We start from the raw sequence: 19,962 nt of genomic DNA, 5'->3' as shown, positions 1-19,962 counted from the left end.
TATTACCAGGGTCCAACTTAACCTGCCCTGACTGCCATACATATTACTGAAGGACAACACTCCTCGCCAGGTGCTAGCGTGTATTAGCATGCTACAGAGGTGTAACTGGAGAATGGGGATTCTGTCCTGTTTTCTTCTAAGGTTCGAGTTTCTTATCTGAAACTCCATGGGCAAGAACTAGGACCAGACCCTTTCTGCCTGGCTAGAATTTTCTCTTAAAGCCGAACTGAACTCGAGAACCAACTTCTCTCTTTAAAATGTGCATATGTGACATCGACATTAGTCAAAACATTTATTTTGATTTCCACAATGCCACTTGCCCACTACCACGGGATAAACAGCTGTCCACTACCACAGGATAAACAGCTGCCCACTACCACGGGATAAACAGCTGCCCACTACCACGGGATAAACAGCTGCCCACTACCACAGGATAAACAGCTGCCCACTACCACGGGATAAACAGCTGCCCACTACCACGGGATAAACAGCTGCCCACTACCACAGGATAAACAGCTGCCCACTACCACAGGATAAACAGCTGCCCACTACCACACATGATAAACAGCTGCCCACTACCACAGGATAAACAGCTGCCCACTACCACAGGATAAACAGCTGCCCACTACCACAGGATAAACAGCTGCCCACTACCACAGGATAAACAGCTGCCCACTACCACAGGATAAACAGCTGCCCACTACCACAGGATAAACAGCTGCCCACTACCACGGGATAAACAGCTGCCCACTACCACGGGATAAACAGCTGCCCACTACCACAGGATAAACAGCTGCCCACTACCACAGGATAAACAGCTGCCCACTACCACAGGATAAACAGCTGCCCACTACCACAGGATAAACAGCTGCCCACTACCACAGGATAAACAGCTGCCCACTACCACAGGATAAACAGCTGCCCACTACCACAGGATAAACAGCTGCCCACTACAACAGGATAAACAGCTGCCCACTACCACAGGATAAACAGCTGCCCACTACCACATGATAAACAGCTGCCCACTACCACAGGATAAACAGCTGCCCACTACCACAGGATAAACAGCTACCCACTACCACAGGATAAACAGCTGCCCACTACCACAGGATAAACAGCTGCCCACTACCACGGGATAAACAGCTGCCCACTACCACAGGATAAACAGCTGCCCACTACCACGGGATAAACAGCTGCCCACTACCACAGGATAAACAGCTGCCCACTACCACGGGATAAACAGCTGCCCACTACCACGGGATAAACAGCTGCCCACTACCACAGGATAAACTGCTGCCCACTACCACAGGATAAACTGCTGCCCAGTAGCACAGGATAAACAGCTGCCCACTACCACAGGATAAACAGCTGCCCACTACCACAGGATAAACAGCTGCCCACTATCCATTGATACAGCAGAACACAGACAGTGAGACAGTCCTGCCCAGTAGCACAGGATAAACAGCTGTGGTGATTACGGTCTATCCATTGATACAGCAGAACACAGACAGTGAGACAGTCCTGCCCAGTAGCACAGGATAAACAGCTGTGGTGATTACGGTCTATCCATTGATACAGCAGAACACAGACAGTGAGACAGTCCTGCCCAGTAGCACAGCGGGTCGGACTTTGTTTACACAAGACAACACGTCGCACATTTTTTTACTTGTGAAAAACTACACCAAACACATTATGTAGATGTATTGATAATTGTCCTACTGCGTCAAACACCTTAGCTAGATGTATTGATAAATAGCCTACTGCATCAAACACCTGAGCTAGATGTATTGATAAATATCCTACTGCATCAAACACCTTATGTAGATGTCTTGAGAAATGTCCTACTGCATCACACACCTGAGCTAGATGTATTGAGAAATATCCTACTGCATCACACACCTGAGCTACATGCTACTGCATCAAACAACTTAGGTAGATTTATTGAGAAAAGGCCTACTGCGTCAAACACCTGAGCTAGATGCATTGATAAATATCCTACTGCATCACACACCTGAGCTAGATGTATTGTTAAATATCCCACTGCACCCAACACCTTAGGTAATGCATTAGAACAGGTCTACTGCATTAGACACCTGAGGTAGATGTATTGAGAAATGGCTTTCTGCATCAAACACTTGAGCTAGATGTATTGAGAAATATCCTACTGCATCACACACCTGAGCTAGATGTATTGATAACATGCTACTGCATCAAACAACTTAGGTAGATTTATTGAGAAATGGCCTACTGCGTCAAACACCTGAGCTAGATGTATTGATAAATATCCTACTGCATCACACACCTGAGCTAGATGTATTGATAAATATCCCACTGCACCCAACACCTTAGGTAATGCATTAGAACAGGCCTACTGCATCAGACACCTGAGGTAGATGCATTGAGAAATGGCTTTCTGCATCAAACACTTGAGCTAGATTTATTGATAAATAGCCTACTGCATCACACACCTGAGCTAGATGTATTGATAACATCCTACTGCATCACACACCTGAGGTAGATGTATTGATAAATATCCTACTGCACCCAACACCTTAGGTAGATGTATTGATAAATATCCTACTGCACCCAACACCTTAGGTAGATGTATTGATAAATATCCTACTGCACCCAACACCTTAGGTAGATGTATTGATAAATATCCTACTGCACCCAACACCTGAGCTAGATGTATTGATAAATATCCTACTGCATCACCCACCTGAGCTAGATGTAAACTTCCGCGACGAAATGCTCCTTTGCAAAAACGTCTAAATTAATGACAGATTTCTTAAATTCATTCTGACTCTTTTTAGGAAGTGATACTGGCTTTGTTCCTATGGTGTCTCATGGGGGACAAACATCAGTAACTGCCACATCAATCCACACCTCCAAGACTGACATTTTTCTTCATGAGCAACAGAAAAACACTTGCTGAATCGGTGCGTTCAGTCACTCTTTAAGTCCTTTGAAAGGGTTTAAAATCAAATAGAGGCCTTACCTGTGGAATCAATTCAATCTGTAGACTGCTACCAATTATGAACATCTGACGAAGACTGCTACCAATTATGAACATCTGACAAAGACTGCTACCAATTATGAACATCTGACAAAGACTGCTACCAATTATGAACATCTGACAAAGACTGCTACCATTATAAGTGTATTCAGTTGTTTTTATCAATTGGATATGTGCAACAAAAACATGCTGTAAAGGCATGCCGTTTTAGTAGATGGATATGAACATATTGAAATGAACATCTCTAAAGGTTTTGGTAGGAAAACCTCTGTCTGTCCCCTCAGAAATAAGGACAGCAGGTGAACGAGGCTGGAAGAGAAGGAGATTTCATATACCTGCTGAGAACTTTCAATGTATTTCATCATGCCATCAATGGAGACTATGGTTGCCATTGGTTGGTATCACAGTAATGATATCCAATAGGAACTCTCTACTCTCCTCTTCTGGAAATGTCCCCTGGTTTATAACAATGTAATGATGGATAGAATGATGGATAGAATGTTGTATTCCTTGAGTGAGTCTGTGGAGGAGTAGAATATGCATCATTTACCTGTTTGTGGAGTGAGAGAATGTGAGGGAAAAAGGGTGAAGGCTGAATGTGTTATGGTCCATAACTAACAGAGATGAGGGTTAGGGTTAACCCTAATCCTTTGTCCTGGAGGATCTAAATGCGCATGCACACACACCCCCAGACACCAACACAAGGCTGGTGAAGTCTGTCTCTGGGGATAACTCATGTGCAGCTCAGAGAACCTGAGGCGACTGTCGCTCTGTGTACTGTGGAGTTAGGGGCCATTATGGACCCATTCACATTCCTGTCTACTGTGGAGTTATGGGCCAATATGGACACATTATTATGCATTGCTACTGTGGAGTTAGGGCCATTATGTATCCATTCAGATTCCTATCTACTGTGGAGTTAGGGGTCATTATGTATCCATTCAGATTCCTATCTACTGTGGAGTTAGGGCCAATTTTGTATCCATTCACATTCCTGTCTACTGTGGAGTTAGGGGCCATTATGTACCAGTTAATAGTCATGTCTACTGTGGAGTTAGGGGCCATTATGTACCCATTCACATTCCTATCTACTGTGGAGTTAGGGCAATTTTGTATCCATTCACATTCCTGTCTACTGTGGAGTTAGGGGCCATTATGTACCAGTTAATAGTCATGTCTACTGTGGAGTTAGGGGCCATTATGTACCAGTTAATAGTCATGTCTACTGTGGAGTTAGGGGCCATTGTGTACACATTAATATTCCTGTCTACTGTGGAGTTAGGGGCCATTGTGTACACATTAATATTCCTGTCTACTGTGGAGTCAGGGGGCATTGTGTACACATTAATATCCCTGTGTGTGTGTAATGATATGTGTGCCAGTGTCCGTGCCCGCTAGCCCTGGAGTTGGTGGCTGGCTCTCGCTGACAGTATACAAACCACACGCACCCACACACCTCCAACAGCACGACACCAAGTCCAGGGGGACAAACACAGCACACAAACTCTCACACATTGCAGGGGGGGCACAAACTCTCACACACGGCGGGGGGGGTTCTAGTAACATTTAGCCTACCATCTTGAGGTCTGGTCACATACTGCAGAACACATGCGCAGGGCCGTGAAAACACAGTCAACAACTAAGAGCACAGGCTTCTCCAGGCATCAGTTACCTAACCATAGAGACACACCGGCCTGCACCTTTTAGTGGCGTTCTGACCACCAAGCTGTTTCATCCTGACATGGATTTGTCTACCTGCTTCCATCATGACATTTCCCGTGTTAGAATATATGAAACATTTTTACCATCATCCCTGTTAGATCTGTATGACTTAGGGACAGTAAATACTATCATCCCTGTTAGATCTGTATGACTTAGGGACAGTAAATACTATCAACCCTGTTAGATCTGTATGACTTAGAGACAGTAAATACTATCAACCCTGTTTGGTCTGTATGACTTAGGGACAGTAAATACTATCATCCCTGTTAGATCTGTATGACTTAGGGACAGTAAATACTATCAACCCTGTTAGATCGGTATGACTTAGGGACAGTAAATACTATCAACCCTGTTTGGTCTGTATGACTTAGGGACAGTAAATACTATCATCCCTGTTAGATCGGTATGACTTAGGGACAGTAAATACTATCATCCCTGTTAGATCTGTATGACTTAGGGACAGTAAATACTATCAACCCTGTTTGGTCTGTATGACTTAGGGACAGTAAATACTATCAACCCTGTTAGATCTGTATGACTTAGAGACAGTAAATACTATCAACCCTGTTAGATCTGTATGACTTAGAGACAGTAAATACTATCAACCCTGTTAGGTCTGTATGACTTAGGGACAGTAAATACTATCAACCCTGATATATCTGTATGAATTAGGGACAGTAAATACTATCAACCCTGATATATCTGTATGACTTAGGGACTGTAAATACTATCATCCCTGTTTGGTCTGTATGACTTAGGGACAGTAAATACTATCAACCCTGATATATCTGTATGACTTAGGGACAGTAAATACTACCAACCCTGATATATCTGTATGACTTAGGGGCAGTAAATACTATCATCCCTGATATATCTGTATGACTTAGGGACAGTAAATACTATCATCCCTGTTAGATCTGTATGACTTAGGGACAGTAAATACTATCAACCCTGTTAGGTCTGTATGACTTAGGGACAGTAAATACTATCAACCCTGTTAGATCTGTATGACTTAGGGACAGTAAATACTATCAACCCTGTTTGGTCTGTATGACTTAGGGACAGTAAATACTATCAACCCTGTTAGGTCTGTATGACTTAGAGACAGTAAATACTATCAACCCTGTTAGATCTGTATGACTTAGGGACAGTAAATACTATCAACCCTGTTTGGTCTGTATGACTTAGGGACAGTAAATACTATCAACCCTGTTAGGTCTGTATGACTTAGAGACAGTAAATACTATCAACCCTGTTAGGTCTGTATGACTTAGGGACAGTAAATACTATCAACCCTGTTTGGTCTGTATGACTTAGGGACAGTAAATACTATCAACCCTGTGTGTGTGAGTATATGCTAGTATGTGTCACTGTGTGTGTGGTGTGTGTGTGTAGCTGCCCAGCTCGGGGGACCTGTGGAGTGTGTTCATGGACTTCAACCACAAGCGTCTGGAGCCGTGGGAGAGGATCATCCCCTCCTTTAGGTACAACAAGGAGCTGCCCTTCTTTGAGATGCTGGTTCCCACCACCGACACGGTGCGTTATGGCTACCTGATGGAGAAGCTGCTGTCTGTAGGACACTCTGTTCTCTTCACCGGCATCACCGGAGTAGGAAAGGTATGGTTACACACACACACACGCGCACACACACGCACACGCACACACGCACACGCACACACACACGCACATACACACATACATACATACATACATACATACATACATACATACATACATACATACATACATACACACACATACACACACATACACACACACACACACACACACACACACACACACACACACACACACACACACACATTCAACTAAACTATTCTAGACTGCTCCTTGGATATCTTCTGACATGTTGATATTTCAACCTTCCATATTGTTGTCCTGCACCAGTGCTTGTCAGAGGCATCTCTTACTCGTTGTGTTAGCTGGACCTTGTGGAGAAAAACACATTTATCATGGAATTCATCTAACACTCACTGTTTACCCTATGCATTCCTCAGTGTGTCCTCTTGTCTCTCTCTGTTTGTGTCAGTCTGTGGTGGCCCGTGGTCTTCTGAACAGTGTCCAGGAGAAGGGAGGCTATGTTCCCGTCTATATCAACTTCTCAGCCCAGACCACCTCGGCCAGGACACAGGAGATGATCGAGTCCAAACTGGAGAAGAAGAGGAAGAACATTCTGGGTGAGAGAGAGGGAGAGAGGGAGAGAGGGAGAGTGAGAGGGGGAGAGTGAGAGGGGGAGAGAGAGAGAGAGAGAGAGAAAGAGAGAGAGGGAGAGTGAGAGAGAAAGAGAGAGAGGGAGAGTGAGAGAGGGAGAGGGAGAGTGAGAGACAGAGAGAGTGAGAGAGAGAGACAGAGTGAGAGAGAGAGAGATAGAGAGGGAGAGTGAGAGAGAGACAGGGTGAGGGAGAGTGAGAGTGAGAGAGAGAGGCAGAGTGAGAGAGAGGCAGAGAGAGAGAGAGGCAGAGTGAGAGAGAGAGTGAGAGAGGAGAGAGAGGGAGAGTGAGAGAGAGGGAGAGTGAGAGAGAGGGAGAGTGAGAGAGGGTGAGGGAGAGTGAGAGAGAGGGAGAGTGAGAGAGAGGGAGAGAGAGAGAGTGAGACAGAGAGAGAGTGAGATATATATATATATATTGGGGTAGAGATACGGTAACTAGCAATACATTCTGGGTGAGAGAGCGATTGAGAGACACAAGAGGAAAGAGACAGGAATGATATTGGAGAGGTGCGATGACAGGGTCTCCCAAACACGGTCCTGGGTTCATATGTTGTTGGCCTCCTAGCACAACATGGTGGTTATACATCACCCAGGCAATGTTACAGATCACCCTGGTAACAAGAACTGATAAGCCTACTTAGCGAAGTGTTATTAATGGCCTCCCTCCCTCCTCTTCATGTCAGGTGCTCCTGGTAACAGAAAGATAGTGATCTTTGTGGATGATCTGAACATGCCTAAATTGGACACCTACGGCTCCCAGCCTCCAATAGAACTGCTCAGACAGTTCCAGGACTTCCACGGCTTCTACGACCGAGAGAAGTTCTTCTGGAAGGAGATCCAGGTACACACACCACACACCACACACATACACACCACACCCACCACACACCACACACATACACACACACCACACACACACACACACACACACACACACACACACACACACACACACACACACACACACACACACACACCACACACACCACACACACACACACATACACACCACACACCACACATACACACACCACACACACACACACCACACACACACCACACACACCTATACACACCACACACACACCACACACCACATACACACACAACACACCACACACGCACACACACACCACACCACACACACCACATCCACACACCACACACCACATACACACACGACACACCACACACACACATACACACACCACACACCACACACACACACCACACATACACGCACCACACACACACACCACACACACACCACACACACCACACACACACACATACACACACATATACACACCACACACCACATACACACACCACACACCACATACACACACGACACACAACACACCGCACACATACAGTCTTGTTCAATATGTAGACATAGTCTCATCTTGTCTGGGCTAGAGGATATTAGGTGACACATTGAGTGTATTCTGCTCCAGTCGTTATTTTTAAGTTTGAGAAAATGAAGTGACTTTATGTTTGTGGTCAGTGAATACTTTGACTTTAGTATTCAGACAGAGGGATGGTCTGAGGTCCATAGTAGATTGGAGGACCAGGTCCAGGAGCTGATAGGGTCCATTATTCTGCCACAGTACAATGTGTTTGTTTTAGTGTTTTGTTACTGTTGTGAATGGTCAGCACACAGTAATTAGTTTCCAATAGCACAATCATTCACAGAATCAGTTATTCTGTTTGTTGAGATGTGAACGTGTACTGGGTGTAAATGTGTTTCCACCTTTACATGCAGACGGACGACAGACAACCATGTCAAGACAGCAACCAGAGTAGTCACACAGGGTCATATGCAGACACACACACACACACGCGCGCGCACACACACACACACACACACACACACACACACACACACACACACACACAGGGAATACAGAACCAAGGTCATATGCAGACACACACACACACGCATGTGCACACACACACACACACACACACACACACACACACAGGGAATACAGAACCAAGGTCATATGCACACACACACACACACACCACACACACACACACCACACACCCACACACACACACACCCACACACACACACCCACACACACACATGGAATACAGAACCAAGGGCAATATTTTATATTATATTTCAATATTTTCTAATCCAAACAGGGTTTCACTCTGAAGTTTAACTCAGCTAAAGATTCTGGCCCGGGTGGATGTTCTTCAAACTGAAAGTCAAATGTAATATTGATAGAAGACGAAATCGATGAAAATATGAGGTTTCAAAATATGAGGGTTTAAATATATATGAAAATATGAGGGTCAAATACATATGAAAATATGAGGGTCAAATACATATGAAAATATGTTGGTAGGAAATCCTTTTTTCTGTGCCAAATCTTCCTTTCGACCCCCCTCTCCTCCGTTCCTCCCCTCTTCTCTCTCATTCTTTTTCTCTCTGCAGGACATGACGATCGCGGCGGCCTGCGCTCCGCCTGGAGGGGGCCGTAACCCGGTGACCCCTCGTTTCATCCGCCACTTCAGCATGCTGTGTCTGCCCACTCCCTCCGAACACAGCCTCAAACAGATCTTCAATGTGGGTAACCCCTGACCTGTGACATCTAAACCCTGCCCTAAGAGCACAGTCTCAAACAGATCTTCAATGTGGGTAACCCCTGACCTGTGACATCTAAACCCTGCCCTAAGAGCACAGTCTCAAACAGATCTTCAAGGTCAAGACTTAACTTCCTACCTCGGTTCCTAACCCTAATATGACCTTCTAACCCCTGTCTCCAAACCCTCTTGTCTCTTCTCTCCTCATGTCCTCTCCCTCACAGCCCCTTAAACAAGCTGTGGTAGTTTAATTACAGATCGACTATCGTCATGTTCTCTCCCTCACAGCCCCTTAACAAGCTGTGGTAGTTTAATTACAGATCGACTATCGTCATGTTCTCTCCCTCACAGCCCCTTAACAAGCTGTGGTAGTTTAATTACAGATCAACTCTCGTCATGTCCTCTCCCTCACAGCCCCTTAACAAGCTGTGGTAGTTTAATTACAGATCGACTATCGTCATGTCCGCTCCCTCACAGCCCCTTAACAAGCTGTGGTAGTTTAATTACAGATCGACTCTCGTCATGTCCTCTCCCTCACAGCCCCTTAACAAGCGGTGATAGTTTAATTACAGATCGACTATCGTCCTGTTCTCTCCCTCACAGCCCCTTAACAAGCTGTGGTAGTTTAATTACAGATCAACTCTCCTCACACGTGTTTTCCTATCCTCGTTGGGACCTATAATTGATTTCCATTCAAAATCATGTTTTCCTTAACCCCTAAACCTTAACCCAGACCCTACACCTATCTCCTAAACCGAACCACTAATGCCTTTCCCTAACCCTAATCCTACCCACTAACCCTACAACTATCTCCTAAACCTAACCACTAATGCCTTACCCTAACCCTAATTCTAACCATAAGAATAACCCCTAACCTTAACCCAAACCCTACACCTATCTCCTAAACCTAACCAATAATGCCTTACACTAACCCTAATTCTAACTCTAATTCTAACTCTAATTCTAACCCTAATTCTAACCCTAATTCTAACCCTAACCCTAATTCTAACCCTAAACGTAACCCCTATTCTTAAAATGAACTTTGTCGTCATGGAGATGTGGGAAATGTCCCCACGAGGGAGAATTTGTCTTGTTTTATTATCCTTGTGGGGGATTCAGAAGAACAAGACCACACACACACTCACACACAATCACGTGTGTGTCTTGAGTCTGCCCTCTCTCCTCAAGGGCATATTCAAGCACACACACCCTCAAGCCCACGTACGCTTAACTCTCCCTGTTGGAACGGTCTCTCCCCCTCCAGGCCATCCTCAGTGGTTTCCTCAGTGAGTTCCCCCAGGCGGTGAGGTCTTCAGCAGGCAGCATCGTAGACGCAGCAGTAGAGATCTACCACCGCATGTCTGTGGACCTCCTGCCTACACCAGCCAAGTCCCACTACGTCTTCAACCTCAGGGACCTCTCCAAGTGTGTCCAGGGTGAGACACACACACACACTACGTCTTCACCCTCAGGGACCTCTCCAAGTGTGTCCAGGGTGAGACACACACACACACTACGTCTTCAACCTCAGGGACCTCTCCAAGTGTGTCCAGGGTGAGACACACACACACTACGTCTTCAACCTCAGGGACCTCTCCAAGTGTGTCCAGGGTGAGACACACACACACACTACGTCTTCACCCTCAGGGACCTCTCCAAGTGTGTCCAGGGCGAGACACACATACACACACACTACGTCTTCAACCTCAGGGACCTCTCCAAGTGTGTCCAGGGTGAGACACACACACACACTACGTCTTCACCCTCAGGGACCTCTCCAAGTGTGTCCAGGGTGAGACACACACACACACTACGTCTTCAACCTCAGGGACCTCTCCAAGTGTGTCCAGGGTGAGACACACACACACTACGTCTTCAACCTCAGGGACCTCTCCAAGTGTGTCCAGGGTGAGACACACACACACACACACGTCTTCACCCTCAGGGACCTCTCCAAGTGTGTCCAGGGTGAGACACACATACACACACACTACGTCTTCAACCTCAGGGACCTCTCCAAGTGTGTCCAGGGTGAGACACACACACACACTACGTCTTCACCCTCAGGGACCTCTCCAAGTGTGTCCAGGGTGAGACACACACACACACACACACTACGTCTTCAACCTCAGGGACCTCTCCAAGTGTGTCCAGGGCGAGACACACATACACACACACTACGTCTTCAACCTCAGGGACCTCTCCAAGTGTGTCCAGGGTGAGACACACACACACACACACACACTACGTCTTCAACCTCAGGGACCTCTCCAAGTGTGTCCAGGGTGAGACACACACACACACTACGTCTTCAACCTCAGGGAACACACACACACACACACGCACACACACACACACTACGTCTTCAACCTCAGGGACCTCTCCAAGTGTGTCCAGGGTGAGAAAGTTTGTCTTGGCCTTTTCACTTGTAAGTTATTAAAGTAGCTGATGGACTGAGATGCTCTTGGTTGTAGCCTGAAGTCCAGACAGAGACAGTACCAGTCCTCTACCCAGCAGCCTCACAACCATCATCAGAGCAGAGAGGCCTGAGTTGAAGTGACTACTGCTCCCTGACCCCCACTAGGGAGTCACCATGCAGAACACACACACACATACACACACACCAGCGAGCGTAAACACACACACTAACACACATACATACACTCACATACACACACCAGCATTAATACTTACCCAAGGCGAATAAGGCCAACCCAGCCCCCATTCTTGCTGAGGGCGAGCGTGGTCACATTAATGCCCTCAACTTTCTAACAAGACTTGAACATGGATCCTCTGGTGTGTCCGACCCATCATATCTCCTCAAGCATCCCTAGCGTTGCATAACATTGATAACAACAGGGATGTGTCAACAGCAGATATTAGACTTGTCTTTACTTCTTCACGTGTTGAGGTTGCAGGGTGAGAACCACCAAGTTGAATCATGTTTTATTATTCTCTGGTCGTTAATAAATCATGTTAAATCCATCTAACCCTCCCTGCCTTTTTACCTCCCTCTTCCCTCCCCCCTTCACCTTCCTCCCTCCCCCGCTCCCTCTCCCCTCTCCTCCCTGCCTCCCACTCCCTCTCATCTCTCCTCCCTCCCTTCATCCCCCTCTCTCCCTCCCTTCACCTCCCTCCTCATTCTCTCTCCCTCCCTGCCTCTCTCCCTCTCCCTGCGTCTCTCCCTCTCCCTCCCTTCACTTCCCTCCTCATTCTCTCTCCCTCTCTCTCCCTTCACCTCCCTCCTCATTCTCTCTCCCTCCCTGCCTCTCTCCCCCTCCCCTCCCCTCCCTTCACCTCCCTCCTCATTCTCTCTCCCTCCCTGCCTCTCTCCCTCTCCCTCCCTTCACTTCCCTCCTCATTCTCTCTCCCTCCTCTCCTTCCCTTCACCTCCCTCCTCATTCTCTCTCCCTCCCTGCCTCTCTCCCTCTCCCTCCCTTCCCTTCACCTCCCTCCTCATTCTCTCTTCCTCTCTCTCCCTTCACCTCCCTCCTCATTCTCTCTCCCTCCCTGCCTCTTTACCTCTCTCTTCCCTTCACCTCCCCCACTCCCTCTTCCCCCTCCTCCCTCCATCTCTCTCTCTCTCCCTCCATCTCTCTCTCTCCCTCCCTCTCTCATTCTCTCTCTCCCTCCACCTCCCTCTCTCATTCTCTCTCTCCCTCCACCTCCCTCTCATTCTCTCTCTCCCTCCACCTCCCTCTCTCATTCTCTCTCTCACTCCACCTCCCTCTCTCATTCTCTCTCTCCCTCCACCTCCCTCTCTCATTCTCTCTCTCCCTCCACCTCCCTCTCTCATTCTCTCTCTCCCTCCACCTCCCTCTCTCATTCTCTCTATCCCTCCCTGCCTCTTTACTTTCCTCCCTCCCCCGCTCCCTCTCTTCCCCCTCCTCCCTCCCTTTCCCCTCCTCCATCCCTTCTCCTCTCACCCCCCCCTCCTCTCTCCCTACCTCCACCTCTCTCTCTCATTCTCCCTCCCTCCCTCTGTCTGTTTGTCCTCTAGGTATGTTGCAGTGTGAGCCAGGCACGGTGAGAGATCAGACTGGGATATTCCGTCTGTTCTGTCACGAGTGTCAGAGAGTGTTCCACGACCGCCTCATCAACAACGAAGACAAAACCTACTTCAACACCATCGTCTCTGAGATGGCCAGTAAGAACATAACACAGAGTGTAATAGAACCTAGGCAGTTAGTAAGAACATAACACAGAGTGTAATAGAACCTAGACGGCCAGTAAGAACATAACACAGAGTATAATAGAACCTAGACAGTTAGTAAGAACATAACACAGAGTGTAATAGAACCTAGACAGTTAGTAAGAACATAACACAGAGTTTAATAGAACCTAGACGGCCAGTAAAAACATAACACAGAGTTTAATAGAACCTAGACGGTCAGTAAGAACATAACACAGACTTCAATAGAACCTAGAGCTAGACGGCCAGTAAGAACATAACACAGAGTGTAATAGAACCTAGACATAGTTGGCCAGTAAGAACATAACACAGAGTGTAATAGAACCTAGACATAGTTGGCCAGTAAGAACATAACACAGAGTTCAATAGAACCTAGTTTGAACTTTCAGAGTTTTGCCTCTCACTAAGCAGTGTTTTGACATATTAAGTTTGCAAGCCATTTCAATGTCCTTATCTGAAACGTCCCACAATTGTTGAGCTTTGAATAGCACCTCTTTAAATATATTTCCGTTCTTCTTCTTTCAGGCAAATATTTTGGCTTCAATTTAGAACCCAATTACTTTGTGACCAAACCCATCATATTTGGAGATTTCATCAAGGTAAAATGCGCTATAAGCCTATAAATCCAATCAATTTCCCAGGTACTCAAAGCGCTTAACATTTACAGCATCCATCTATCTATCTATCTCGCAATCCTTCCTGTCCTCCCCCCCCCCCCCTCCATCTCTCCCTCCCCCTTTCCCTCCCTCCCTCTCCTCTCCTCTAGGTGGGTGCAGAGAAGGCAGATCGTCTGTATGAGGACCTAACAGAGCCAGATAAGATCAGGGCTGTGCTCCAGGACTACCTGGATGACTACAACATGACCTTCTCCAAGGAGACCAAGCTGGTGTTCTTCCAGGACGCTGTAGAACACGTCTCCAGGTCATTTTACACTCGGGAACAGAGCCCTATTCCCTAATTAGTGCAGTGAATGCATTCGAAATTGCACCCTATTCCCTATATAGTGTACAGATGTTTTAGCCTAAATCACACCCTATTCCCTATTTAGTGGACTGGTTAGCATACTTAATGACACCCTATTCCCTATTTAGTGGACTGATTAGCATCTTTAATGACACCCTATTCCCTATTTAGTGGACTGATTAGCATCTTTAATGACACCCTATTCCCTATTTAGTGGACTGATTAGCATACTTAATGACACCCTATTCCCTATTTAGTGGACTGATTAGCATACTTAATGACACCCTATTCCCTATTTAGTGGACTGATTAGCATACTTAATGACACCCTATTCCCTATTTAGTGGACTGATTAGCATACTTAATGACACCCTATTCCCTATTTAGTGGACTGATTAGCATACTTAATGACACCCTATTCCCTATTTAGTGGACTGATTAGCATACTTAATGACACCCTATTCCCTATTTAGTGGACTGATTAGCATACTTAATGACACCCTATTCCCTATTTAGTGGACTGATTAGCATCTTTAATGACACCCTATTCCCTATTTAGTGGACTGATTAGCATCTTTAATGACACCCTATTCCCTATTTAGTGGACTGATTAGCATACTTAATGACACCCTATTCCCTATTTAGTGGACTGATTAGCATACTTAATGACACCCTATTCCCTATTTAGTGGACTGATTAGCATACTTAATGACACCCTATTCCCTATATAGTGTACAGATGTTTTGGCCTAAATCGCACCCTATTCCCTATTTAGTGGACTGATTAGCATACTTAATGACACCCTATTCCCTATTTAGTGGACTGATTAGCATACTTAACGACACTCTATTCCCTATTTAGTGAACTTATTTTGTCCAGAACCCCATAAAGAGTTAGTTTTTGTTTTTGTGTTTTTGTAATGCTTCAATTTGTTAACTTGCTTACTTCCTGAGCCAGTCCTTCTGTTCCTATAGGATAGCGCGTATGATCCGCCAGGAGCGCGGTAACGCCCTATTGGTGGGCGTGGGGGGCACGGGGAAACAGTCACTGACGCGGCTGGCGGCCCACATGTGCGGCATGCGCTGCTTCCAGATAGAACTGAGCCGAGGATACAACTACGACAGCTTCCATGAAGACCTGAGACGACTGTTCAAGATGGCTGGGGTGGAGGGCAAGGACATGGTGTTCCTCTTCACTGACACACAGGTAGGGGAGGGGAAGAGGAGGGGGGAGAGTTTGCAAGTACAGGTGTGTGTGCATGGAGGCCATGTGATGGGCAGATAGCAGGTTCCTCTATAAAGACTGTACCAGACAGTAGTATTTATGGAGACTATGTGATGGGCAGATAGCAGGTCTATAAAAACTGTACCAGACAGTAGTATTTATGGAGACTATGTGATGGGCAGATAGCAGGTCTATAAAGACTGTACCAGACAGTAGTATTTATGGAGACTATGTGATGGGCAGATAGCAGGTTCCTCTATAAAGACTGTACCAGACAGCTAATGAAGTAGCTATGGCCAGTGTTTATCTGTGACCATCTGCTTGCCAAACCATGCCACCTCTGTGACTCATCACCTCATTACCCCACTGAGCAGAAGCCGAGGCATTAGCCCTGGAAGCTACAGCTTCAGTCTTCAGTTCTCAGGCATGTTTCCATCCCCCCTCCATTGCATGTGTGTATTATTGTTCATCAGATCGTGGTGGAGGAGTTCCTAGAGGACATTAACAACATGTTGAACAGTGGAGAGGTGCCCAACCTGTTTGAGAAGGATGATCTGGAGCAGGTCCTGGCTGCCACACGGCCCAGAGCCAAGGAGGCCGGCATCAACGAGGGAAACCGAGACGAGGTACAGTAGAGTACACACTCACTCATAGAACACTCAATATAGAATTGTAATTACAGGGCTCCTCTGTAAAAGAGACCTCTACTCCCTGTCAAAATAAAGGTTAAATATAATAAGTACATGTGTAATATTTATGTATGTACTGTCGTGTCTTTACTATGGATTCAATGATATGACATGTTATTTTATAAAATCAATTATCTGTAATTAATATTACCTGATTAAACTAATCATTTAAATGTATTAATTAGGAAGTCTGGGCACCACGGAAGCATGTTTATAGAGCTGTTGTCTTCGGAATAGACTCTTAAAGACCTGGTAATCTTTTATATCAACCGCAGTCAATTATTAATCGTCACCTTATTCAGTCTCATCTGAACGCCGTAAAATGATCGGTCATCTTCACGAACCCTGGTTAACCTCTTACACTTATGGTGGCGCTATTTCATTTTTGGAAGAAAAACGTTCCCGTTTTAAACAAGATATTTTGTCACAAAAAGATGCTCGACTATGCATATAATTGCTACTGTTCGAAAGAAAACACTCTGACGTGTCCAGAAATACAAATATCTTCTCTGTGCGTGCCCTTTAACGTGAGCTTCAGGCAAAACCAAGATGACTTGGCATCCAGGAAATGACAAGGATTTTTGAGGCTCTGTCTTTCATGATCTCCTTATATGGCTGTGAACGCAAGAGGAATGAGTCTGCCCTTTCTGTCGTTTCCCCAAGGTGTCTGCAGCATTGTGACGTATTTGTAGGCAGATCGTTGGAAGATTGACCATAAGAGACCACATTTACCACGTGTCCGCCGGTGTCCTGCGCCGAAATTGGTGCGCAAAAGTCACCTGCCAGTATTTTTCCATGGGGCACAGAGAGAGAAGCAAGCTTCACGAACTGCATGTCAATGAAGAGATATGTGAAAAAACACCTTGAGGATTGATTCCAAACAACGTTTGCCATGTTTCGGTCGATATTATGTAGTTAATCCGGAAAAAGTTTCACGTTGTAGGTGACTGCATTTTCGGTTCGTTTCGGTAGCCAGGCGCAATGTAGAAAACGGAACGATTTCTCCTACACACAGACGCTTTCAGGAAACACTGCGCATTTGGTATGTGGCTGGGAGTCTCCTCATTGAAAACATCAGAAGCTCTTCAAAGGTAAATGATTTTATTTATTTGGTTATCTGGCTTTTGTGAAAATGTTGCGTGCTACATGCTACACAAAATGCTATGCTAGCTTTGCATACTCTTACACAAATTAGTCAATTTCTATGGTTCAAAAGCATATTTTGAAAATCTGAGATGACAGTGTTGTTAAGAAAAGGCTAAGCTTGAGAGCAAACGCATTATTTTAATTTTATTTGCGATTTTCAGAAATCGTTAACGTTGCGTTATGCTAATGAGCCTGAGGCTTAGTCACAATCCCGGATCCGGGATGGGGAGTTTCAAGAGGTTAACAAGTTGAATCAGCAATACAAAATTTGGTTTAATTAGTTATTTACTAAATTCCCAAATAATCACACAGAATTACATATGCACATGCTGGATCATACGTTGATTACTAATTATGTCATACAAGAACATGTCCCTAGCGGACGGAACAGATATGACGGCTGGTTACACAAAGAAAGGGAGTTGGGTTTGAATGAAAGAGCGGGAAGACTGAGGAACAAAATAATTGGGTCTCTATTGGACCTTATGAAGCTATGCTATCGTAAAAACAGAATCTTATGCATTCTAAATAACCGCCCATTCGGAAAAGGAAAATGCAATAATTATATTTTCTCTGAGCTGCGCTTCGATAGTTTGGTTGAAGATGGAAGGCTGGGTTGCCCAGCAGAGATCTCCCTTGTCCTTTGAATAATATTTCTAGGCGGATACGTTGTAGTCTGTCGTCGTGTGGTAGAACGGATACGATGTAGTACCCTGTCTTTCTGAAGAGATTGTCTGTCCTTTCCTAGCCCACGTTTACAGCTGCTGCTGATAACTCGACGTCAAGGATGTATCACTTCTTCAGTAAATTCATCCTTCCAGCATGGCGATCGCTACCTCTACGTTGAAATTCGCCTTTCTGAACGAATGGACATCAGTCCTCATGTCATCAGGAACACACTGTTAATTTTGTTAGGTTGTAGTCATTCAACCATTCGCAACCAGAGCTCACGCTGAGGTTGGTTTAGTTCGCCGTTGGTTCTTATAGTAATGTAGAATAGGGATTGCTTCATCGTTTCCAAACAATACCTATTCACGTGTGGTGGCCACTGATTGAGCATATTTTACTTATGAAAACAATTCTCTAATTTTAAAAGCTAAAATGACATGTCATCTTTTCACAAATAGTTTCATATTTAAACATTTAAATTGCACAACAATTCCATGTGAATCTGATAACTATAATGTGTAAACTTCACAAGATACAGTTTATGTCGTCCTGTCATCAGATATAATGTCCCAGACAACAACTGACAGCTGACATCATATTCTTTAAGTACCAACGGACACTTTCAACTGGTTGCATGTCATCAGATATAATGTCCCAGACAACAACTGATCTGACATCATCTTCTTTAAGTACCAACGGACACTTTCAACTGGTTGCATGTCATCAGATATAATGTCCCAGACAACAACTGATCTGACGTCATTCTTTAAGTACCAACGGACACTTTCAACTGGTTGCATGTCATCAGATATAATGTCCCAGACAACAACTGATCTGACATCATCTTCTTTAAGTACCAACGGACACTTTCAACTGGTTGCATTACACAAAGAGTGTTCTTTTCCCCAACCTTGTGATGTTTCCATACTCTCTCTACGTTAACAACAGGGCTTTCTAAGAGTCCATTCTGTAGAGGGGACAGAAAAAGGGGGAGATTTATGTGGGGGGGGGGGGGGGGGTCATAAACCTTCCCCAACAGGGCAACATCATGACTACCATTCATTAATATTTATACATGTATTTACGCATATATCCAGCGAGCTATTCACTCAAAACATTATGTATGTATTGATGTATGTGTTCATATTGAGCTATTCATTCAAAACATTATGTATGTATTGATGTATGTGTTCATATTGAGCTATTCACTCAAAACATTATGTATGTATTGATGTATGTGTTCATATTGAGCTATTCACTCAAAACATTATGTATGTATTGATGTATGTGTTCATATTGAGCTATTCACTCAAAACATTATGTATGTATTGATGTATGTGTTCATATTGAGCTATTCATTCAAAACATTATGTATGTATTGATGTATGTGTTCATATTGAGCTATTCACTCAAAACATTATGTATGTATTGATGTATGTGTTCATATTGAGCTATTCACTCAAAACATTATGTATGTATTGATGTATGTGTTCATATTGAGCTATTCATTCAAA

At 45.0% G+C, this 19,962-nt stretch overlaps 1 protein-coding gene across 1 annotated transcript in view; it reads left to right on the top strand.

Moving 5' to 3' along the window:
• Positions 1 to 19,962, top strand: part of LOC135536252 (dynein axonemal heavy chain 6-like) — a 132,547-nt gene that overhangs the window by 46,248 nt on the left and 66,337 nt on the right. The window contains 10 exon segments of the mRNA XM_064962617.1: positions 6,134 to 6,355; positions 6,789 to 6,936; positions 7,652 to 7,809; positions 9,418 to 9,549; positions 10,831 to 11,002; positions 13,567 to 13,713; positions 14,284 to 14,357; positions 14,525 to 14,679; positions 15,695 to 15,926; positions 16,418 to 16,570. Of these exon segments, the coding sequence (XP_064818689.1) occupies positions 6,134 to 6,355; positions 6,789 to 6,936; positions 7,652 to 7,809; positions 9,418 to 9,549; positions 10,831 to 11,002; positions 13,567 to 13,713; positions 14,284 to 14,357; positions 14,525 to 14,679; positions 15,695 to 15,926; positions 16,418 to 16,570 (1,593 nt within the window).

The sequence above is a fragment of the Oncorhynchus masou genome, unplaced genomic scaffold, assembly GCF_036934945.1.
Source record: "Oncorhynchus masou masou isolate Uvic2021 unplaced genomic scaffold, UVic_Omas_1.1 unplaced_scaffold_584, whole genome shotgun sequence".
NCBI classification, from domain to species: Eukaryota; Metazoa; Chordata; class Actinopteri; order Salmoniformes; family Salmonidae; genus Oncorhynchus; species Oncorhynchus masou.
Note: the sequence above shows the minus strand (reverse complement) of the source record. Positions and strands in the feature narration are given on the sequence as shown.